At 46.2% G+C, this 24,381-nt stretch overlaps 1 protein-coding gene across 1 annotated transcript in view; it reads right to left on the bottom strand.

The window, feature by feature from the left end:
- Positions 1-80: 80 nt before the first annotated feature.
- The window catches only part of ABCA1 (ATP binding cassette subfamily A member 1), a gene marked incomplete at both ends in the record, with an annotated part of 77,801 nt that continues 53,500 nt past the window's right edge, over positions 81-24,381 (bottom strand). The window contains 36 exons of the mRNA XM_082013801.1: positions 81-221; positions 423-666; positions 848-940; positions 1,068-1,171; positions 1,932-2,066; positions 3,352-3,493; positions 3,918-4,024; positions 4,498-4,560; positions 4,743-4,863; positions 4,982-5,111; positions 5,472-5,595; positions 6,832-6,976; positions 7,065-7,180; positions 7,705-7,882; positions 8,877-9,046; positions 9,450-9,524; positions 10,228-10,333; positions 10,887-10,919; positions 11,327-11,421; positions 11,577-11,766; positions 12,755-12,853; positions 13,253-13,377; positions 13,844-13,992; positions 14,339-14,452; positions 15,344-15,392; positions 16,417-16,619; positions 17,136-17,208; positions 17,678-17,898; positions 18,442-18,579; positions 19,595-19,734; positions 20,259-20,390; positions 20,952-21,123; positions 21,601-21,714; positions 22,269-22,473; positions 23,093-23,314; positions 23,673-23,895. Of these exons, the coding sequence (XP_081869927.1) occupies positions 81-221; positions 423-666; positions 848-940; positions 1,068-1,171; positions 1,932-2,066; positions 3,352-3,493; positions 3,918-4,024; positions 4,498-4,560; positions 4,743-4,863; positions 4,982-5,111; positions 5,472-5,595; positions 6,832-6,976; positions 7,065-7,180; positions 7,705-7,882; positions 8,877-9,046; positions 9,450-9,524; positions 10,228-10,333; positions 10,887-10,919; positions 11,327-11,421; positions 11,577-11,766; positions 12,755-12,853; positions 13,253-13,377; positions 13,844-13,992; positions 14,339-14,452; positions 15,344-15,392; positions 16,417-16,619; positions 17,136-17,208; positions 17,678-17,898; positions 18,442-18,579; positions 19,595-19,734; positions 20,259-20,390; positions 20,952-21,123; positions 21,601-21,714; positions 22,269-22,473; positions 23,093-23,314; positions 23,673-23,895 (4,891 nt within the window). The remainder of the gene's footprint in view (positions 222-422; positions 667-847; positions 941-1,067; positions 1,172-1,931; positions 2,067-3,351; positions 3,494-3,917; positions 4,025-4,497; positions 4,561-4,742; positions 4,864-4,981; positions 5,112-5,471; positions 5,596-6,831; positions 6,977-7,064; positions 7,181-7,704; positions 7,883-8,876; positions 9,047-9,449; positions 9,525-10,227; positions 10,334-10,886; positions 10,920-11,326; positions 11,422-11,576; positions 11,767-12,754; positions 12,854-13,252; positions 13,378-13,843; positions 13,993-14,338; positions 14,453-15,343; positions 15,393-16,416; positions 16,620-17,135; positions 17,209-17,677; positions 17,899-18,441; positions 18,580-19,594; positions 19,735-20,258; positions 20,391-20,951; positions 21,124-21,600; positions 21,715-22,268; positions 22,474-23,092; positions 23,315-23,672; positions 23,896-24,381) is intronic.

The following is a 24,381-nucleotide window of genomic DNA, read 5'->3' as shown; positions in this document are numbered from 1 at the left end:
TCTAGCTGCTTCTTTGGGAGTATCCTATCCCAGGAAAAGGAAGTTCGCATTCTGCTCATCATTTCTCTGCTGAAATTGGCTCACACACAACTTTCTTTTACCTTCTCATCTTGCAGGAAGGAATTAAGGATTGCCATGTCTACCACAGTCTGGTTTTTGTGCAATGACAGGTCCTTAGTGTGGTCGTCATCGCTTTGGTCCTTAGCAAAATTTACAAACACCTACAAGAAAAAAGTCCATGTCACACATCACCTTGGGTTTTCATTAATTCAGGGCATTTTATACACTGGGCTTCCTGAACTAGTCCTGGAATTCAGTACTCTGCTGAAATGCCCTTAAAAAATAGGTCCAGTAAACTGGTGGATTTATTCCTACCTCTGCACAAAGAAACTTTTTGGCAGACAGGCTACTAGAAAACTTACTTGGTCAAGTGTGGTCTGAGAAACGGAGTAGTCTTCTATGTGGAGTCTCTTTTTGTTCTGGGAAAGAATACTGAATATTCTGGCCAAGGAGGATGGTGAAGAGGGAAGCTGGTACTGCAGCATATTCCGATGCTTTTCCTTCAGGACACTTCCGGGGAAGGCATGCCCGAAAAACTCCTCAACAGGCTTCAGGTCTGGGTTTGCCCCTGCAATTCTCACCACTATGGTGTAACCATCGCCAAATCTGTAAACAAGAGGGCCAGCACGGGAGTTAAGTGCCTTTGAAATAGAAGTGCAGCTTGCAATCCAGCAGCACTTCCCATAGCCAGAATAGCAATGGGAATGCTACGCAAGGAATTAAGTCTGCCTGCATCTCCCTAAAAATGCAGACAACTCTGTAGTGTAAGTGAAAAGAAAATAGCTACCTGTTCTTTAGATGCTGGACGCTGCCCAGACACCTGAATCGCCCATTGACCATTATCGCCATTCGAGTACACAGGGCTTCACATTCTTCCATGCTGTAGGCAGAAGTAACTTCATTAGTACTGCAAGCAGCAGTGAAGGGCAGAGCAGCCAAGCAGGGTCTCACATCCAGCCCCAGCAGATGCGAAAGCCGGGGTATGATACAACTGGGCTGCTACTTGCCTGTGAGATGTAAGCACCACTGATCTCCCCTCTTTGATTACACTCAGAGCACAGTTCCACAAGAAACGACGTGCTTTGGGATCCATCCCTGTTGTTGGCTCATCCTGCACAACATATAGAAAAAGCAGGTTATGCTGTTACAATCTACTGACAAATAACTCATCTCTGAAATGACCTGCCCATTCCGATTATGCATACTGGCAAAGTTGAAAATGAGCACGTTTGACTCATTTTTTGAAATAGGAAAAATAATTTCTGCTCCAAATTTTAAATTAGCAAACATCTTTTTCAGAACTGAGAAGCACTGTTTATTCTGCAATTATAGTATGTTGAAATATCCCGTTCTAAAACAAGTTAAAGGCAATTAGCTTGCTTAAACAGAGCACTGGACTACCATCTCCTGCACTATGAACTTTAGTAATCCTAAGGTTTGTCCTTGATTTTAATCTAAAGAATACTAAAATATTCATTTTCAATTTCCACTGAATTATTAAAAACACAGGACTGAGTCTCCTGCACTGTAAGATTTCTTGTGTACAGCAGGAAGGCTGTTATTTTTTCATAGTTATAGATATCTTTGCAGCAGTATAAAGGTGGTGAAGATACTACACAGCTGGCAGTTTGGCATCATGTTGAGGACCCCCACTTCCCCAGTGATTTTTCAGAAATAAAAGCTTAGAGGCACATTATAACTTGCATCTACTTTTCAATAGGGAATCTTTATTTCCATGCGCTCTTTGCCCACGTTTAAGCGACTAGTGATATATTTAAACATTAGTTGGCCATAAAATATCTAGTCTTGATTTGAACCTGATTTTTCTGTTTTCCAAAGAAAACATTAATGACCAAAGGTTGCAGACTCACCAGGAACACCACAGGTGGCCCTCCAATGAGGGCAATGGCTGTGGAGAGCTTGCGCCTGTTCCCTCCACTGTAATTCCCAGCATATTTTTCTCCGTATTTCACAAGGCCCAGTTTCCGAATTGCCCACTCGCCAACCTACAAGAGACGAAACCATCTTGAATTAAACACAACAACATCTACACAGTAAGATTTTCCTTATGAGCTTTGGCTTTAAAAACATTTTTGAGAAGGACCACTCATCTGAGTACCTAATGCGGCATGGATACAGGTTTTGAAACGCCCTGTTCACCTCCAGATCAGGATATATGCCATCCTGCCCCAAGAGGCCAGAAAAATCAAATGGCTGCAGTTTATGGGCCAGTGAGCCCTAGTTCAACATCAGTTGAAACACCTAAACCTCAACATCAGTGGAAACACCTTAGCAGCACCGGTTTTCGCTAGCTTTCCAGTTGCTGTGGGCTTGCAGCAGAGACATGGTCACTACTGACACAGAGCAATCCTGCTGTTGTGCATCTTTGCCCTTCAGACACATGGGGAGAATCTGGTTTGTTATTCAGGAGTATTTACTACTAGTGCCAACAGGCAGGCATTGTTGCCCTGGGAACCAAAAAGTGTTAGAGGGAAGAGATTCAGCTACTACTCAGATCATATCCAGAACTCAGTCCCTTTTTATATGGGGCTGGTGGGAACATCACACAGAAGAACTCACCAACAACCTGCAAAAGAGCTTGCAGTTTTCACCCATCATCAATTCTCTCAAGAGGGGTTCAAGCTACCTGGACATACGCTAGGCACCAGATCTGGCCCTATCCAAAGCACTGGGTACAGTTGTCATCTTCCTACCTACAGCAGTTTGCATTCTGCCGCACGTAGGATGGGTGAAAATTGCTGTTAACTCAAGGAAACAGCATTGACAACGGTACTGTATGGTACTGGCAGCTGTCATTAAATGCCTAAAGATTGACAGTGTAACCCCCATGTCTGAATGCTGAAATAGCAGCACTTTAATGATGCAGCCTGATCAACTGGAAAGATGAAAGATGTAACAGCCAACGTGAGGCTTCTGTTAAGCCATAGAGTGTTTGCTCCCTGGGACTTTGAAGAATTAACTCTTGAAAGCAGGTGAGGTTCTGCATGACCTGCAGCTCCACCGCCCATAAACTGTTAAAAGGAAAGAAGTCAATCAGTGCGTTATGAGAATGCAGGACTGAAAGTATCTGCCCTTCCATTTAGTACACTTTTCTAGGCACCACTGAAAAACCACAGCAACTTCGGTTTGCCCTGAGGAAAACAGGGGGGCAGATTTCACCATACAGCATCTTCAGCAGCTTCACATCACAGCATTGCATATGTCGCAGTGAGGGTGCATGCGAGCAGGAACAGTTGGTCACTTGGGTGGGTACTACGATGTTTTGTTTACCTTGCAGACTTCTTTCTCTGGAACGCCTCTCAGGAGTGCGAAGAACTCCAAGTGTTCTCGCCCTGTCAGCAGTTCATTAACAGCATCGAACTGTGGGCAGTAGCCCATGTTCTGATGGACTTCTTGGATGTTGGACAAGATACTGCAAAAGAAAAAACACTTTTTCAGGATTTCACAATCTGTTGAAGGCTGTTACTTTAGGTGTTAAAAGGAGGAAAGTGAAACAGTGGTTTTGGAATCACTGAACTAACAAAAATACAAGAGCACAGAAGCCCATCTTGGCCAAATTGGGTTTTTTCCCTCCTTTCCTTTTTTATATATGAGATTTAAACATGAGAGGGCAGGTATTCAGAAGTGACTACCAGACTAAATCAATCTTCCTAAGACGCTGAAGCACCTTACCAGACTCTGCAAAGGGCTGAAACAGATGCCAGGAGTTGAAAAAGGGAAAAGTGGGGCAGAGTTTAGACTTGCTGGAAGTGAAACAAAGGCTGTGAAAGCTGGAGAAGAAAGCAGCAAAGGACCTGCTTTGACACAAAGCAGAGGAAAGCTGGATGGTCTTTCACCTGTTTCCTTTGAGGAAAGCTTCTCCTCCTGTCACATCTGTATCACCAGTTAGCATCTTAAAAGTGGATGACTTGCCAGCACCATTTACTCCCAGGAGTCCAAAGCACTGGGAATACAAAAGAGCAGATGAGCACAGTGTGTTTGAGAACAGGGTTTAGCTGCTTCATTTTCAGCACTGACAAGATGGGAGGGAGCAAACTTGACCCTCCAGGACAGCTGGAGGGAGTCTTCAGTGCATTTTCAGGGAAAAAAAGACTTCTGGACTTTCATTTTAAGTATAAATCTTTTGGCTGGGAAAATGAATGAACTGTGGTGTCACCTTGGTGCAGTGCCACCACGGCATATATGTGCCAAACCTTGCAAGGTACCAGAGTTTGGCCTCTGGTCCCAGACACTGAAAGTTCAGTATCTTCTTCAAAAGCAGCGAGAGACAGAATCAGAAACTGCTTCAACTTCCAGGCAATTTCTTCTGATGTAATTTGAACATCATCCGTTTCTGATCTTACCCTACCCTTTGCTGTCTGTTGCTCTTGAATACTCAAATAACAGCAAAGCAATGAGTTTGACAGATAAGCTTACCTCTCCAGGGGGGATTCCAACACAGATCCTATCAACTGCTGGCTTTCGCTTCATTCTGTAAATCTGGAACCAGAAGAAAAAGAATGGTAAGGACAAAGAGAACTATAATTAGAGCCATACATATTCCACACTCCACTCCAAACACACTCTCGTTTTGATCCCACTAAATTCCTCTGAATGAGGCTTATGGTGAACTGCATGGTTTTGTGCCACAAAGTCTTAGGAATGCAGAACTTTTCTGTCACCTTGGTTAGCTCCTTGATTTCCAAGATGTCACTCTGTCCTCCTCCACTAATTATCCTCTGTCTCTCTCTGGTTACATCCTCATCTTCATCATTCACAGGAGGCAGCTTGGCATAGACAGGCCTGGGGAGAGCAACATGATAAAGCCTTATGGGGCCTCCACAGTTAATATTCTCCCCACTTCATGGGGTACACCAATGAAAACCTCACCTGCCTGCAGCAGTGAAGTGGAGCAACCTACCTGGGTTTGATGAAGAACCTGTACTGGATGAGCACTGTGATGAGGAAGAAGACAACGCCCTCTACTGCCATGGCAAAGAGGTTCCTTCCCACCAGGTCCCATGACAGAGGGGACACGAAACGATTTTCTCCTGCCAAAATGAGATGAAGAGCACAATCACCTTTGCAGAGCAATGGGAGCGGGCTAGCATTTCTCCTTGCTTATACCTGACCTAATGTCACTCTCCATACAGTTGGCTTTATGCATTTTTATTCAATGCTCCTAATAACTCAAAACTCTGGGGATCTATCTTCCACTCCCTCTTCAGTCCTTGCAACAACCTAAAGAGGACAGCTATGGATATCTGACCCCTTTGATCAGATCTGTGCGGCAAATTGTGCACTTTCATTTCCTGAAAAGTCAGAGGAGCAAAGGGTGCTCATCCACAGCAGACTCGAGGTTTCCCTGTTCAGTTCAGGCCACTGTCCCTGTGATACACAATTTCACTTACCAAACCTCTCCAAAGCATCAGCCATGGCCTGGTTTTTCACCATGTCAATGAGTCCCCGCCCCAGGCAGAAGTGGGGGAAGATGAGGAAGACAGACTTCAGGATGTCATTAATGTTGTTCAGCTTCTGTTAAGACAAAAATCAAGTGCCAGTGAGCCATCTGAGCAGAAAGCATCCACCACCTGCCAAGTGTGTCCACTGTTGTGATTGACCCCTCCCTCCCCCCAACACTGCAACCCCACAAAAACTCAAGGATTAGAAGCGCTCTCCCAAGAGCCAGTGTCATGGCTCCCCTGGAGTGTCAGTGTTGTTGCATTGCTCAAGATGCTATTAACGCAAGCAAACTGCACTGAAGGAGAGATTCCTCCAAAAGCTCACAGTCTAAAAGGCAGTGTCTGCAAATGATAACACGCAGAAAGGCTACAGGTTGAGGAGAGAGGAAAGTTGTGCTTGCACAGACTGGTTATCTCAATGGCTGTGGGCAGGCCTTCCCTATCCCATATTGGAGGCTCTAATCCTTTTATTTTGCTGTCAGCCCAGGAGTTGGACTGACAGCAGCCTGAGCAGAGGTTCCTATTCTGCCACTTATCTTCAAGCATCTACATGTTTTTACTGTGCTAAAATGGGCCTTGTAATAAAAGGGACCATCATCAAGGAATGCCCGCCCCACAGGCAGTAGTACAATCAACAGGTAATTCCCATAGGGTCTCCTCAGCCTCCTCTCACAAGGAACACTTCACACCACTGTGCGTCAAATGGGGCCTGCTAAGACATCTTATGTTGCATACAGGCATGAGAGGAACTTGCACCTTTCCCAGTAGGCATCTGGCTTTGGAAAAACTTAAGTGAGGTGCATAAGTTCCCAATACAGTTACAGAAGCAAAACTGAAGGCAACTAAATGCTTGGGTGCTTGGAATAGCCTATAGTAGACAGAAACTGCCCCTTATGAAGAACATACAGGAAATTCCATTTGAACATAAGAAATGTTGTTGTTTTTTTTTTTACCCTAAGGATGATTGAGAAGTGGAAGAGGTTGCCCAGAGACACTGTGGAGTCTCTATCCCTGGAAGTGTTCAAAACCTGATGGCCCTGAGCAACCTACTCCAGCTGACCCTGCTCAGAGGCTGGACTAGGCAATCTCAGGAGGTCTCTTCCTATCTTAACTATTCTGTGAACATTGCTGAATTCAGAGGGGTTTAACCCATTTCTTTCAGAACCTGTGTTTAAACTGCTGCAGTAGCTAATGGGTACAGACCAGGGCCTAGTCCTTCCGGAGAACTGGCTGCTAAAGGCAACATGACACCAACATGGAACTAGATTGCAGCAGCACAAGACAGTGAGGAGCTTCTGGGAAAACATACGTTGTTGGTGAAGAGCTCCAGGACAAAGGTGGCCACGCTACCATTGATGCCAATGAAAAGGTTCACGCTGGTAAGTACAACATACGCTGTGCTGGGGATTTTGAACACAAAGGAGGCTGGATACATGAGAGGGGTGATGGACCACCTGGAAAGAGGAAACGTAGCAACATCAGGTAAGCACCTCCCAAGGCTAAGAGCCTTCCCAGTTACCCTTCTGAAGAGAAAACCCTTACCCATAGAGAAACAGAAGGAGAGCCAGCACAGGCAAGTTGGAGGAGGATACATAGGACTTCTGCTGGAAGCAGATGAAGATGATGATGACTAGTGTGGCTGGAACAATGTAGTTGCACTGGAAGATGAAAAATATGGCTTTATATTTGTTTTCAGATGACAAAAAAAAAAGAAAAGTGTCTTTCTGCTCTGGACCAATGGTCTCCAACATTCTTCAGTCTTCCAGTGGGAGACTCTTTGTGTCACATGTGTGAACTACCACGTTGTACACATGAATTTACATTTCTTGGTCCCTCTGGAAGTAGTCAGTAGACTCTCAGAGGTTCTGGACACCACAGGTTGAAAAAAAACTGCTGTGAACAGAGCAGAACAAGGGGCTACACAAGCTAACATTTTGGGACAGGTATTTTAAAGTGACAAAATAAATGCTGATGATTGAGGTTATCGTTGCCCTCCCATCTTCTGTTCAGTGTTCCTAGTCTCACTGAAGTGAACCACTGCCCCAAGAGAGTAAACACAAAAAGTCATAGGCACAATTTTTATTCACTGAATTAATGCTGTGCCCACTGTCCCCAACCGCACTTTGCATTTCAATGCAAACACAGAAGGGAGGACAGTTTAGCACAGTCACAAAGCCCTTACCATATCCCAGACAAAGTTGGCCAGCCAGTAGATCACAGGTTTCACACCACTGATGAACTGCAAGTGTTTAGCCTTGCTGACACGTTCCTGGATAAGGAAGACCACAAAACTGGCCGGAACAAAGGACATGGCAAAGATCACACAGATGGAGACTAGGACATCCACAGAGGTGGTCATCCTGGATGAAAAAAGAACAACATTAAGTGTTTGTATGCTGGTGCTGGTTCTTTTGACATGAAATGAGGAAGCTTATTCAAGGCAGTGCGGAACCCATTTCTCCTTCTGCTGTCCTTGTTTTGCAGGGTAAAGCAGTTTTTCTCCAGCCACATAACAAAGGGAACATACACAGCATGTTGGCATCTCAACAGGCTGTGAGACTGGTTGGTACCTTCAGCATAATAGACTGCTTTCTGCCCTCCTTATCACCAGCACTTTGTTTCCCACTTAACGCATTTCTTGGGTTGTTGGAGGCTTGTCTTTTTTTTTGTGTTGTTTTAAAGTTCAGAGATATACGACTGTCATCTGCCACTGTTCTAAGATTTGAAAGATGTAGCTGCACACAGCTTGTAAGTCGTGACTGGTTGTGCTAGTAGTGGACTAGCCAATGCCTCAGTGAAGTAAGCCCTGTGCATTACTGTGTGCCCCCCTGGTGGAGACAGTGAGCAAAACTGAACAGGATCTATCAATGGTACCTAATCAAATGGTGGCATCCTGGGACAAAAGAAAGCCATATCCAGAAAGGTTGCTTGCCATGAATATGGTCAGAGAGGAATGTGGAGCTTTGAGACATGGTTTAGTGGGCATAGTGGTGTTGGGCTGATGGTTGGACTTGATGATCTTAAAAGGTCTTTTCCAACCTTAATGATTCTGTGATTCTGTGAATTTCCCAAGCAGTAGAAGGTCTGAAGATTACACTGATTCTTAGAAACTGCATCTTCCAGGAACTCAGAGACATAGAAAGCTTGCGCAGCAGTGCTGTTCAACAGCAAGTGCTCAACAGCACATGCTGCCACCTGCCCAGACCACAGAAAGTAAAGCCAGCACGTTACAGCCTAAATACGACTGGCCACTGAGTGTCCACCAGTGAGGTTAACACCTCCCATGTTGCCTGTTTCCAGCAATCAGCAACTGATAAGACCAGATCCATCTGCATTCAGAACGTCAGGACTTACAGGGCCACTTCAGAGAGCTGCTGCTTGGTGAGGTTGAGTGGGTGATTGAAGGCGGTGATCCCGTAAGCACTAGGGTTTTTGCCCTGCTGCAGGTTGGCCCGAAGGATGGCATTGTTGATCACATTCAGGAAGGAGGCAATGGCATGCCAGCCCTTGTTGTTGAACCACACCTGCAACAGACCACACTCGCATCAAAAAGGCACCAGGGTACATCAGCCACCCAACAGGCTCCTGAGCCCTGCAGAACTTCCCTTCCTCTATTGAGAGCATATAATTTCTTTCCATAGCCTTCCAGCTAGTTTGCTTAGGGACAGAACATACAGTTTGATCAATAACCACAAGAGGCTGCTGGAAGCTAGCATTGATCCAGCACTGAAGTCCTCCTGGGCCTAGACTCCAAGGGAGGTGGGGAAACACACAAGAATAGCAGTTGCATTTGCTCCACTAGCAAATACAGAGAGCTCTGGCCTACACAGTTGTCCAAGGCAAACTGTTGGGACTCGCTAACTAAAATAATTCCAGGTTACCAGAGCGTCAAATAGCAGACACAGCAGTGAAGATTGGCTTACTTACCTTCACATTGTTCTTTGTATCCAGGCCTTTCATGAAACTTGACAAGCTGTTGAGAAACCGATCTCCAGAACTCCCCTGCAAAGAGCAGAGATGGTTACTTCCCCTCTTGAGAGTACATTTATTCGTGTCCTGGAGTCTAGTGGGGATCACGCTACACTTTTCGCAGCTCTGACAGTTTTCTTTCCATTCTGCAGCCTGTATCCACCAAGCCAGAGGTGGTAAGAAGGCTAAGAAACCACAACTTTCCTCCTCCCTTTAATTTCTGCAGTCTCTGTAAAAGCAGTCAGCCTTAGGCCTGCTTTTTTCCCCAGCAATAAGTATTAACCAGGGTTGCAGACAACCTGTAGCCCACAGGCAGTCTCAGAAGAAAGCAGTGGCCCAAACTCCCTCTCAGAAGAGCCAAGGCAAACTCAGCACATGAGCGCTCAACTAAGGTTTTGAAGGAGACTGCAATCACTTATTAATTCCCTGAGACGGCCTGCCCTGTCCTGCCACAAAATACTCAGAGGTGTCTGTAATCCCCACTGGCTTGCAACTGCTGCTGTGCAGAGCTCATGTCAGCAATGTGGGTTGTGTAAGCCTCAGCTGAGCATGTCCCCAAGCCTTCTGCTGCTCCCAGACACCAGCCTGAGGGACCCCAGCTCAAGAGGAAATGGGGATGAGCCACTGGACACAGCCAACATACACGTGCTCCTCATCTGATGGCTTCCAAGTCATCTCCCAAGTAACAGAACTCTGACATTAGTGCATCCTGGGTTTATGGGGGACAGCTGCTCACCTGTGCTAGCTCCAAGATTTTCTTCACCTGTTTAATGGCATCAGTGACTTCATGGCTTGGAGGAAGCATGAGGGAGCTGCTGGCTCCCAAGGAAAAGCCGCCATACCTGAAAATTTAGATAGAAAGTGATGCTGAGACCTGACTCTCCAGAAAATGCCACTCATCCTCCCTCCACAGATGGCACTAACATCTAAGGCAAGTGTCTCCACTCTTACATGAAGGGATGACTTTGACCTTCCAACACTGCTGCTTAGCCATGATGTCTCCTACTCTTTGTTTCTGGGGTTAAACACCCATTTTATGACTTCTCAGTGTGCTGTTCTGTTTAATGAATGCAGCTATCCTCTTCTGCTAGCGCAGGCAAAGCAGGACATCTCCCTGCTTCCCTTGCATGGAAGAATAGCACCTCCCAGGATGGAGTATCAGTAGGCCGGTCCTGCAAATCTTTTCAAGCCAATACTGCTCTTTGCATGAGGCAGGCACACTTTCCAGTGGTGTGCTCTGGGGTTGTCCCAGTTTATCCTTAAACATGCTCCCTCAACACTTGGCAGTTAAGAGTCATATAAAAAAAACTGCAAAATGGGGTGGGTCTGTCCTGCTTAATACAGTGCTCAAGGGTTAGTGGACACACACAAGCTAGAGAAAAGGTGGTAACTCACCTGAACTCATTCACCCAGATCTTATTCTTTAAGCTGTAGAGACAAAAAAAAAAAGCTGATGTATGGTACGTGGAACAAGGAGATACAGACCTACCAGTGCTGCAGGCACACAGCCAGGGAAACGAGTGCAATAGCCTCTAATATCTGGCATATGTCCCACCACCCCTCTTTGCTGTAATCCCTAGGCTTGGTGCCCAGACCTTCCCTGTACTCTGCCTACAAGGCTCAGGACTCCCTCCTTAGAGCTGTCACAGCGTCACTAATAAAACAGAAACACCACTTCAGCTGTGGATCAGGACAGTCTGGGGAGCTGAGTGGGTCTGGCCCACTGCTGAAGAGTTTGGGTTGCCCGAGCCTATTCACCTGATCCGTGCAGCATCCCCCATACAGCAAGCAGCATTTGGTGGGAAGAGAAGGGAGAGGGTCTATTCAACAGCTACCTTTTCCCAATGATCTGCGCATAGGTCTTCACTAGGTAGTCCGATATATTGCGGCCTGTCAGATTCTGGAGGATGTCAGCAGTGTCTTGCTCCCGCTGGCATCACCAGGAACAACACAGATAAAAGTCCATCAGAAAACAGAGGTGCCAAGTCAACCAAACTGTGTGCAGTGCTGCATGCAAGACTCACACCCAGCTGCTTTGCTCTCCAGGAGCATCCCTCATCACAGTACCACTGAGCTCCAGCTTACCTGTGGGGGTGGCAGCCCCCCTGCACCAGGGGGGCACACAGGCAGCATCTTCTTGATCTTCTCATTGCTGCACTCGCACGATGGGGAAGGGTTCTCCATGCTCCAGTTGCCTTTCAAGAAGATGTCCCGGACTGAGTCTGGGATTGAAGTAGTGGTCCATTCCTTCTGCCCCACTGCGCAAGGAGTCTCTCTGTGTCAGGAAAGAGGTAAGGCAAATGCAGTTTATAAAACAACTATGATGGCCTTTGCTTACAAGCAATTTAAATAACAGACACCACAGTCCCCAGAAGAGGCAGGCGGTTTTTCAAAGGAGCCTGACCCCACTGACACAAACAGTTCAGAGAAACAGACCAGACTCCGCAGCTTCTAGCAGATCCCAGTGCCAAAGGGACTGAGGCTGGCCAACACTGAGTACTGCCAGACAGCCCCCTCTTCTAATTTGCTCTGCAGCATGCAAGTGCTTTATTTCAGTCAGTCCAGCACGCACAGCATCCAGAGTTCAAGGAGCTTCTGAACAATCTCTTAGTCATATGGTTTAGTTTTAAGTAGTCCTGCGAGGAACAGCGAGTTGGACTCAATGATCCTTATGGGTCTCTTCCAACTCGAGATATTCTATGATTCTAAGATCACAGCAGACGGTCATTTCTTGGACAACATTTCTGCCTTTGGGGCACCAAGAAAGCATCAAAGCTGCTCTTCCCCAAGGCAGCATCAGGAGGCAACCTCCTCCCTGTGTCCCATGGTCCATTGTCCATGTGTCCATTTTGAAGGATACAGCTTACTTTCCACCACTGGCCAGCACATATGGCCCTCCTCCCCACCATCCTGTGAACATGAGCTGCAGTTCTTCCACGCTAGAGACACACCATCGCAGACTCTGTATACTTATTCTGCACTCACGGCCTGGATCTTCAATGATTAGCCCAAGGCCATGCAGCAAGTCAGTGGCAGAGGTAGGAAACACCACCAATGGTGCCTGGCTCCCCTCTCTTTCTGCTGGTATTGGTGGGGACCTTTCTAAAAGGTCTGGAGCAGAAAAATTGAATATAATTGCAACTCTTTTGGCTTAAATCCTGCTGCAGCCATGCATGACTATCATTCCCTAAAGCTGGTTAAATCTACTGGGTGACCAGAAGCTGAGGCTGGGCTGCTTCTTCCCAGCTCAAAGTTCTACTTACGGGATAGAGTGTCCTTGCATACAGCGTGTCCCAAAACCAGGCTTATTGAGAAGGGCATCCAAAAGCCTCTGAGTACCTGCATCTTCTGGAGCATCATTGCTGTTGGTACAGCAGAGAAACACTATCAGGTCAGCGGGTAACAAGCACGCAGCAAAAGCAGCAGAGTGTCTCAGAGTACAGTGAAAGAGCTCAGGAAAAGGATATGGGTGGAGATTTCCCTTTGAAGAATGCCTGGCCTAGAAGCACACACACACTCCTGGTCTTTGTGCATAGTATTACCAGAGTCGTAACACCATCCAGAAATGGATATGGCCTTGACAGTAGTTAGAGTTGGCATTTAAAAGTCCAAAAAGAAAATAGGATGACTCTACTAAAATGTGCTTTTGAGCTAAGCACAGAAAACAAATTTAAACAACCTGGTAAAGAACTCAGTAACTCATGTTTGCAGAGAACACAACTGTAGGATTTAGCACCATTTCTAGGCCACAAGAAACATACCTAACAAAAGTGTACTGCTCGTCATACATCCAGGGCTGTAATTCCAGGCTGGGATACTTCCCAAAGGGAGGAACGATCAGGCTGAACATGAGAGCAATACACACAAAGACAGCTGGCAGCACAATCTGAAATTGCAAGGAAAGAGCAAGCCCTTTTTAAAGCGAATGTTCCCAGAAGCATCAGGAGCTACATGCAAATTGCCTAATGGATCAAAACTTTTTCCAAGTTTCCCAGGAAAGTCTTTGCTATTTACAGCAAAGCATTACCAGACAGCAATACGAGATCCATCCTGGCATTCAACCAGGGCAATCACTCAGGATGCAGAGGATTCAGCCTCCAAATGCTTTTCTCAAGGCCAAATTTGGATTTGAACCCCAGCTGCATCCTAGCTGTGGAAGAATACTGTAACCACTTGGCTATCATGTAACGCCTTTCACTTGCACAGGCTCTCTTTTGCTCAGATGTGTAGTGAAGACCAATTTTGGTTATTTGCATTCCCTTGAGGTTTTCTGCCTACCTCCAACTCTGAATACAATGCATGGTCCAGAGCTGTTCCTGCTGAGGGACCCTGCACATGTTGAGTGCTCTCACCTGAGCAAAGAAGCCCTTCCGGCTTCTCTTGGCAATAAGCAGCCTCTTCCACAACAGAGCCATGAACTGCTGCTGGGTGAGCTTCCAGCCCTTCATCTGGTAGGAGCCTTTCCCATCCACACCACTGAGAAGGTCTGTCTCTCTGGATTCTGCTAGGAAGAAGAAATGAACCTCATTCAAAAGCTCACAGGGATGTTCTCTAGGCAATTCTGTGTTGACGATACAGGGTGATGGCTGGAGCAGGTACTCTCATCAAAAAGAAGAGAGCAGTCAGCAGAGATAGCAACTGAAATGCACACAATTGCATTTTCATCCTTATCTCTCTGAGCCTTGATGGGAGATTGAGCAAGCTGTGGATACTGCACTACCCACTATTCCTAAAGGCAAATAAACCACCACTTCTTTGGCAGTCTCAGCCTTATGATGGGCAGTATTTATAATAGTAAAGAGTGTCCACAAGGAAAAAAAAAACACAGGCTCAAGCCCCAGAAATACCTGGATCTATGTCTGAATCATTAGGATCAAACGCATCATCTTCTGTAAATGGACGAAGGCAGCTCTGTCTGTCTCCAAACACGCGCCTGTTCCTTCTGGCTGGCAATGTCCCATCTGAAAATAATGCAGTTATGATCAGCTGAACTGCTTCAGTTAATCTCCAACTAGCCCCAGAAAAACCAGAGCAATATAATTTTCATTTTACATGTCTTCCATCTGCGAACTAAGGACCTGATCTGGAGTTGCTCCGGTGCAGGTCAAAGTAAAACCAAGACTGTCACTCTGCAAGGGTCCCATGTTTTATGCACTATTTTTTGTGTGCTGTCCTAGAAACTTCTTCCAGTGCACTAAACACTTTTTCTTTCATTTAACCACGGAAACTGCAGGCTGCTCTCATTGTCAGTATGCATATGACTCCAAGTGCAATTTGCTATCTCTAGCTTATCAGGAAATGTTGGCACGAGCACTTAGTGCAGTCAGAAAGTCATTTGGTCCCTATTGTGGTCTGGCCCTGTCAAGAGTTTTTCCTAGTCTTCAGAGTAGACTACAGTGTCAGTGAAATAATTCACAATATACTCAAGTACTAGAAACTCTCCCCTATTAAGAAATGAACATGCTACCACTGAGCCAACAGAAGTTAACAGTATATAAAAGCATGCATTAAGTGTACTAAGAACAGTTATTTTAGGTCATTAAAAATATTAGTGCAGCAGAGTTACAGTTTAGTCTGAAACAGCACCTGTCACACCTTGGCGTGTGTCACAGTATGGCTGGGCATGCTGCCATACACAAAGGTCTCGCCCACCTGCCCAAGGACCAGGAACGTTCCTCATTTGAGATGCCCACTCGATCCTTTATTTCCCTGGGAGTTAAGCCCTGCGCTGAGATTTTATTCCTGAAATATCTAGGCTTGGTCAGCCTTGTGCTTAAACAGCACAAATACCATACAAAAGGGTACCTCCCCCTGAAGTCTCCTTCAACACTGTAGGGGACAACTATACCCACCTGAGGTTTCTGCATCCACACCACTATCATCAGCCACTTTCAGGAAGATCTGAAAAGCAATGGTAAGTGTCAGTGACATTAGAAGGTGAGCAATGTTGTGGGTATTGCTTCAGGACATGCCCTGTGAGGGCACAAGACTGACAGATGCAGCATGATAAGAGAGGATAGGCGGTTTATCCCCTGCATGATGGGGACATGGACTTTGTGGCTTCTCTTCAGCTTCCAGGAGCCAGCCCATAACTACATACCAGCTGATCCCCCTTTCCAATGTCAGTTCTCAGTGCTTCTCAAACACAAGCGCTTTCCCATGTCTCAGATAAAGACCTAGTTACTACATATGGAGATCCCATCTTCCTCCTAGTCTGACAGTGCTCACACTCCTGTTCATGCTTGAACAGGCACCTTTCTGGAGCTTGTCCCTTGGACTCTCCTGAACCAGAAAAAAAACATTTTCAAATTGCAGACAGCTGCCAAGGCCTTTACCACTGCAGGATGACCTAGAGGCAACCTCAGTAAGTGACAACACCACCATTTCGGTTTCCCTCACCATGACTAAAAAAGACATTTCACATAAATAGGGCATAGAGTGCATGACACTTCTGTGATAAGAAAAAGGGAGACTTTTCAGTTGGAACACAGCCACAAGGAACAAACCCTAAAAAATCCCTGACAAAGGCACATGTCTAAGGGGTTTCTGTAAAGTACGGTCTCCAGTACTGAAATGTATGTATTCAGTTAAGTGCAGCACAAAGCATCCCTAAAAACACCTCAAAGGTATTTACACAGTCATTGGGAACCAAATTGGAGGCCAACCTTCACATGACATCTCAAGGAAGTGCAACCAAGTACAAAGCACCTGTCTATGCCTGCCTGTACTACATTTTGGTTTTCAGTGCATGCTTCTATGAGCACAGACTTGAACAGGGCAGAAGACAATCCGTTTTAGAGAGGAATGCAAAGCTGCCTGTTCCACAATAAATGTTCACAGGGAGAGAAGACTCCATCTCATTCTTATTTCTGTCATGATTCATTTTGCCTAGTTTAAGTCAAAGGAGAATCTTCAGCTCGCTCACCTCCTCCAGGGTGGTTTCAGAGATGCCATAGCTGGAAATGCCAAGATCAGACAGACGGTCATCAATTTCATGGAACAGCTCCACAAAAGCTCCCTCTTTAGCAGCCTTGTACGGCAAGACATAGGTTAATTCATGGCCGATGTCCTCTACCAGCCTGGCCTCAGGAACATGTTTTGTAATGAGATTTGAAATTGCAGAGACATCTAGAAGAACCAAAAGGAAAAGATGGCGTTCATCTTGTCACTGCTCGTTATGTGGAAAGAAGAGCTCAGTCTGGAAAACCTTGCCAGAATGAAAGGACGGAACATGGGACATCTTGGAAAGCAGCTCATTTCCATGGAAAGTCTGGTTTCTTTTTACATTTAACACAAGCTTGGACAAGAGCCTGGACCCAAGCCTCACTATCCTTTTTATTTGCAGAATTTGGGAGAGCTTTTACATGCTACTGGCAGCCCTGCAAGTCATTGATGTACAGTTCACCAGCAAACACTACATATTGCTAACAGGCCTAGCAACTATATAATCTTTGGTTATTAAATCTCACGACAGCTTGAATCCCAAATGGCTCACTAAAGAAAAATGTTCCAATATTTGTGAATTTAAAAATACCATACCCTGTAGCTACAGAGGGGCACAAGGTTAAGGCAGTTTTGTCCAAGGTCAGAGACAGAGCAATGTTAGCACTGGGACTGAACCTTACAGTCTTTTTCAAGCCTCACCTATTGTCAGTGTGTCACTTTCATGGTCACTGCCAAGGCCAGCGTCAGAGCTGCTCTGGGAGACACTGTCATCCTGGTCATAAAAGAGAAAACAACCATTGTTTCCTGCTGTTTAATCAAAAAGGGGCCCACCAGATGCTACACTCTAGGTAACTCCAAACAGATGCTGCAACATGCTGAATACTCCACAGAGGAGTCAGAAAGTAATGGTGATATACTGCTGCAAAGGGCTGAAATACAAGTAAGAGGCCACAGTTATAGAAGTGAGTGTTACAAAAGTGTGCACTTCATCTATTCTGTATCTCTCTGATCAACTTTGGACCACCAGTATTGAAAGAAACTATAATGGAGACGTACGTCCCATGCAGCAGTTCAACCAGACAAGATCTGGCATTGTACCTGTAACAGCAAGTAACACTTATTTTAAAGAATAAGGAATTTCCCTCTGAGACATTCTACCATGTAAAATCTTAGCTGCTGCTTCCCATAAGCCTAAGATTTCATGAAGAAAGGATGAATGTGAGCAGGAGGGTCAGCTGTACCTTTTTCAGATAGGACACTGTGCTGCTGCTGTTTCGGCAGGAGCTCAGAGAGGAATCCACATCCTTCTTGACCAAGGTCAAGTAATAGCCTGTTCCCAGCTGGTTCTTCAGGAAGAGGGAAGAACCAACACAGCAGAGCTTGCCATGAGAAATGATGGCAATCCGGTCCCCCAAAATGTCTGCCTCATCCATGTGGTGCGTGGAGAGAATGATAGTGCGGCCTGGAAGAAAGCAAGGGAAGACTCTGCTGGTGAGTCAACCATACCCGTGTTCCCAAGCCAAAGACACAACCACCTGGATCTTGCTATGAAGATGGATGGGAGGTTGATGCCACCAAGTCCAGGCTCCTCTGAACAAGGCTAGCAGTATGGAAAAGGGTCACAGCTGCTGCCATGGATTTATTCTCCCCACTCTCTGCAGGCCCTCGTCATGCTCAGCAAGGGCAGGTTAATTTCATGTCAGCAAGGCTGGCTGCACAGAGCAGAACAGGGCACTGCTGCACACCAGGGGTGAATTCTTGACTTGAACTGGCCCCACAACTCAATAAGCAACTTTGTTCATGAGCTCTGACGTGAACAGGATGAGAAAGGAAGACAGACAAGATCAGAACATCCTTGTCCTGCATGCTCTTCATTCCTTCCTCAGTGCAGGCAGTAATAGATTTGCAAAGATACATTGATATTTTGGGAACAGTCATGAATCAGATTGATTTTCTTTTGCTTTCCATGACACATTCATTAGGTATAGAGAAAAAGACCACATACCTTGCCGATACTTCAGAAGCAATTCCCATATCCCTCTGCGAGAATAAGGATCCACTCCAGCTGTAGGCTCATCCAAAATGACAACTTTGGAGCCACCAACAAAGGCTAAGGCAACTGAGAGCTTCCTCTGCATGCCACCTGACAGGCACAAGAAGAAAGAGGTGTTCAGGCTCAGACAGAGATGAGGGGAACAGCAATAGCTGCAGCACAGTGGATAATGAGCTCTCCAAGAGAAAGCAGAATTGTATACTGAGAAAATCAAGCCCTGCTACTGTTTCAGGCCTTCAGGGTCCCACCACCTTCAGGACCAGGGATAACTGATCTGGATCGTCTTCTATCAGTGGAGTCCAAGTCTCCTACTACTGCAGAAAACCACACCTTGCAAGCCCTTCGATAAGTGAATCATACTATCTCAACATTGGCAGTAGCAAGTCACCAGCTTGGAGGTCTAGCCATATTTGAGGATCTGGAGCACAGACCTTGAGTTACAGAAATAGGTCCCCAAGAGAAACCCCTCCTGTGGAAGCATGCCAGAGGCAGCAGCAAGGAATCATATTACACTCTTCAGTACTAAAGTCAACCTGTGGCCATCTGCCTTCCCTTCAAATGCAGTCTGTGCCGATAGTTTAGTCAGAGACAAAGGAGTCTTGGTCCCTCAATTACCTGGTACGGACTGATAGGAATCAGGAATCCTGCTGTTCCTGAACAAAAGGGGAAGGACACTCCAGGATGCCAGCTGAAGAAGTCAGCATAAGAAATGCTCATACGGTTCACAAACAGCAAGGGACTTGGAGATTATGGTCAGGGCCACTCTCACCATAAAAACCCGTAAAATGCAAACATATTAGTAAGCATTTGGAGAACACATATCTCATGTAGCTGGACTATGTCGTGATGGAAACAAGCACAAAATACTCTCAGAGAAAGTGACTTGTTATGGCCATTAGATAGCGTAAGATAGTGTAGAAGCTTACTAAGATATACTGATTAGGTACTTAATAAATAACTGATTTCCTTAAGCGCTTAATTGTGTGGTAGTCTATATTTAATTGGAGGAGTCAACCAAGGTCTGTGATGTAGCCTCTGTGAAACCCAAGATCGGTTTTCTGGAGCTGTGGAAGCAGCTGAGAAATGTAAAAGCAGTTGAACCTACCAGACAGCTTGCTTGTCCTAGCTTTCAGTTTGTGAGGCAAACCGACATCCATTGCCATCTGCTCCATCTCCTCCTTCACCTTCTTTTCCGGCAGCCCTTTGAGCCTAGCATAGAACCAGATGTGCTCCTCCACAGTCAGCCTAGGAAACAAGGAGTAGGCTCAGGGCACAGCTGAGAGCACCATGCTGGGATTCATCCCTTGCCTTAGCATTATAGTAGGCATGTTTATTTGCTCAGGAAAACATCTTTTAAGGCCAAAGTTTCAGAAAGGAGCTACAGACTGTGCGTGCTTAGCTAATTTCAAGGTGTGGCTATTCACCACCAAGGTAAAAAATCCTCCTTTAAGGGTGCTTGACAGAGTACCCCAAACATCCCAAATCACTTGGCACTGGGGAAACACTTGGCTTAGTTAAGTTTAATGGAGTACATTTCTTTCAAGAGAGGCAAAAGATGAAAGTGTAAGCTCTTGCTGATAATTCACAGGCACATACGAACGTGCTAATAAGCAGAATGTCCTTGCACCAATCTCACACCACCCCACTGTCTTACAACACGCACACAAATAAAAATAGGACTGTCCTTGCTGAAACTACACTACTGTCTCCTAAAAAACCCAAATGCCTGTTGGGTAACACCAGCCCTGCAACCCTCAGATGCTACTCACAAGTCAAATAGCACGTTGTGTTGCGGACAGACACCCAGGTTCTGCCTGATGGTGCTGAGCTCAGAGCGGATATCCTTGCCTAGGATGAAGGCTGTACCCGAGGTTGGGGGGAACAAGCCTGTCAAGATGGACCTGAAGGAAAAACAAGAGGTAAGCAGGTTCCACTGCTAGGAAATTACTGCTGCACATGCCAGAATGAATGAATGAAGAGTGCATGGAAGCCCCAGGGAATTCCCACTTCAGAAAAAGTAGCCTGAGAAACATCTCACTAATGGATTAAAAAAAAAAAATAATCAGCTCAAATGGTTTTAACAGTGATCAAAGCACACCCACATGACTCTGCTTGAAGGAAATGTTTTTTACTCTAAAGGCTTCTCGTCCTTTCAGTCCCACCTTGTTTCCTCACACTGGTAAGTCAGAATCACAAAGGGTATTACTAAAAAATGCTACCAGCAGATTCATTTGGCACAGCCTCAACCTGAAATACCTCCAGTTTCAGTCCCCTGTATCTGTGCGTCTTCTGAGGCAGCTGCACAACTAGGGTACATCAGCAGAGCTCCAAAGAAATCCGTGGAGCATCCTAGTCTGCACCAGCTTGCAGACTGCCGTTGTACAGCTAACTCTACCATATTGATAGGAACCGCAATGTTCAGTCACTTTGCCCGTTGTCTTAAAGCATTGTTTTGTTCTTACATGGTGGTGGTTTTCCCTGCTCCATTATGTCCCAGAAAGGAGGTGATTTGTCCTTCATAGAAGTTCAGTGTGAGACCATCTACAGCAACTTTCTTGCCATCACGATAAACCTTGACCAGGTTTTGGATGGAAACACCAAGGCTCAGATGCACAGGCTCTTCCTCCTTGCAGACTGGAAGAAAACAGAGCAAAGTAGAGAGATATATAATAGGATTTAACAGCAACTGTGTGGGAGTTCTAACAAACATCACATTCCTGTAAGTCTGTGGGGATCCAAGGAGAAGTGAGTTATATGAAGAACTGATCACTTTTTTTCCTCAAGGACAGGAACCTTTCACAGAAGTTGTCCTTTAGCTTTTTTTTCCTCTACTGGGCCCACCCAGGAGATGGAGATCTCCAGTGTCACCAGAGTCAGCAAAAATGGGAGGAATTCTCAACTCCATGAGGCTGGAGTACCCACCTGCACTCAAGTGGGCGAAGTACCTTGGTTCTATCTGCATACACACACCAGTCAGCATACTCAAGCTATGATAACAAAGGGATGACCAATTTCACCTTAGCCATGCCAGTCCTGATGTCCTTGGACTCTCCTTTCAAAAAGGCAGACCATAACACTTAACTGCAGAGAGGTTCTGTGTCCAGCACTTACCTTCTGAAGGTCCCTTCTGGTCAGGCTGAGGCTGCTGCTGGTCCTGTGGTTCTTCGCCAAACCAATACGACTTTGTGAAAGGAAAGTACCAAGGCCTGGGAATCCCATACTGGCCTAAAGAGAAAAGCATTATGTGAGCCTGACTGCCTTTGTCACTTTTCTCATATTAACTTTCAGGACAAGAAGTGAAGTACTCCACCCCTAGTAAGCCTCTAGGTTAGGTAGGACTAAGAAGAGATCTTTCTTGATGAAGACACTGCCAGATCTTGGGGGTAAGAGGCATCTCTTTCGCCAAACTTCACCCAGGTTTAAAAGGCCTGTGCTGGAAGGTGCGAAGCAGACACACATGGTGCTGATACTCTCAACCCCTCCCTTGCAGCAGGGTCTGTGGACTTCACAGTTCAGAGATAGGAACAGCTGAAATGCAGCAAAGCTTCCGAGACTAGCTCAGCCGTTGCCACAATGGGGCACAGCCTCTGTGCTGGGCAACAGTCACTGCTATTAGCAGCAACAACCTTACTGTGATGCTGGTCTGTGGTTTTCCTCCATGACCTTTCTGTAGCTCTGCTTAAAAATAGGCCAAATTTGCACCTTCGCAAATGAGCAGGGTTAAAGAATCCCTTAAAAAAGTGTGAAGACATCATACACCCCTCAGAAGCAGACCTCACCTGGGAAGACAGACTCAATGTACCAGGTCATGACCCCATATAGGAAGGTGTCAAACAACATCATGACGGCGGATGTGGTGATGCTAAAGCCATCTTCTTCCAACGGGCTCTCAAAGAAATTGTCCCACTGAACACCAACTCCCTGCTCCTCAAACAGTGCAAAGTACTCACAACCAAAGCCAAAGGCTACTGGTGACAGCAGGCTCTGCAAATAGGAGGTATGAACATGCATTCAGTTTTTCACAACTACCCTCCAAGTGGGCACCCCAGCTTTAGCACAAGGCTAAGGGACATGGTCCAGAAGCCTTACAGGAAAAGTCAAAGGTCTAAGGAGTGTGACTGTTTTTGCAGAAGGGGAGTGTCAGATTCAGTGTTGGTTCCAGCAAGCAAGGCCTGAAGTCTCTGCTGGACCACCACCCAGAATTGTTTGTTTCCCTGTTTTCTTTCCTTTTTTTTTTTTTATTTTTTGGACTTTACGCAAGGGAAGACATCACTAACAGCCACCCTCTCCAGACAGGCAAAAAGTGCCGTGCAAAAGAAAAGCAGCTGGTTCCTCCAACCTGTGTATCTGGTGATACAGCATCACAGCATACAGAGATCAAGGCACCTTAGTCTGGCTGAGTTACTTCTACTACCAAAGCCAACAAAACCCTCCCAGCAGTGCCTAGGAGGTTCAGTCAACCTCTTGACCAAGCCCAGCCCTGACAGCCTCTTACACTGGAAAATTACCCTCCCATTTCCCCTTCCCCACTTGTTATGAGTGTCTAGCTAGAGAGCCATACTGGTGGAGGCCCAGTACACAGGACAGTGTCCTCAAGACTCACCGCAAAGATCTTGAGTGAGAAGCTGATATAGTCCTGCCAGGCAACACACAGCACATAAGGCAGGTACAGCGTGAAATAGACAATGCCCCCACAGGCAGCTGCCAGGTTGGCCCTGGAGAACACGGTGCTGATGAGGAAGCACTGGAGGATGGTCACAACACCGAAGATCGAGAGGAAAACAAACACCACACTAGGGTCGCTGTAAGGCAGCAGATTCCCCATCTGGCAGGAGAACAACAGGTGAGTCAGGCTTTGAAAGGGCTCTCACCAAGGTGGCTCTGGTACAAGCAGGTCTGCAGAGCTGCTGCTCACAGGAGGTTGGGCTTGCTGCACTTTTGTACAACAACCTTCCCAGAAGTGGAGCAATACCAGGGGCACCTTTTCCAGAGGACTGAATTGACTACAGCCCCTCCTGCTGCTTTCTGCCACTAAGCCCTGTTTTGGTCCAAAACCCTGTTCCCAAAAAGTTGCTAGTCAATCCACACTCACTAACTCCTCCCCAGTGTGCCAGTGGAGACCACTGCTTAGCAGACTCTCAAGCTCTAGATTCTGCTGTCACCGACAAAACCAGTCAACTCACCTTAAGGATCAGCACCAGAAGGCCTGCACTCATTAGGAGAGGGATGAGGCTGCTAATGAACCAGCTTAGCCAAAGGATGCCGTTGTCAAGTCCCATAATCCTCATCGTCTCCTTCAGCCGGGCTTCCTTCTCATACACAATGCCCTTAATTATCACAGCCACTGAATAGATCCAGGCTAAAGTCATGAAGAGGGGCATGGAGCGGCTCATGACACGCAGAAAACTGAGAAAAGGAAGGAAAGGAGCAAGGAGAACAGACTGAGAAACATCGGCACAACTTCAGGTATCACTTAAGGGCTAGCAGAGCATGATGACAGCTAAGGCTTCACTGCACAAAGCAGCTCATGTGCAGAGCACAACACAGGATCAGCGTCTCGCCATGAGGTGAGGCTGATGGGTCTAGAGAACATCACCAGCCCGGAGCGGAAGCTGGCGTTGCAGCTGTCACTCACTGGAAGAGCAGGTGCAAAGACCTGCCTTTCTGCGGGACTGCTCTCAGCTGTCCTCTTTCCACAATCCCGGGCCTACATCTCTGATTTTTTCCCAGTGTTGTTTTTGCCTGTATCAGGTTTGGGGATACGGGCACATCTCAGGAATGAACTCTGTATGTGAAAGTCCTGTACAGAGAGTCCTTCTCCTGGGAAGGACTCTGCAAGTCGTTACATATTATAAATCCTCCATGCAGGTGCCCTAATTCCAGGGATTAGGA

Source organism: Phaethon aethereus, assembly GCF_964289735.1.
Source record: "Phaethon aethereus genome assembly, chromosome: Z".
NCBI lineage: Eukaryota > Metazoa > Chordata > Aves > Phaethontiformes > Phaethontidae > Phaethon > Phaethon aethereus.
The sequence above is the reverse complement of the archived record's forward strand: the minus strand, read 5'-3'. Positions and strand labels throughout refer to the sequence as shown.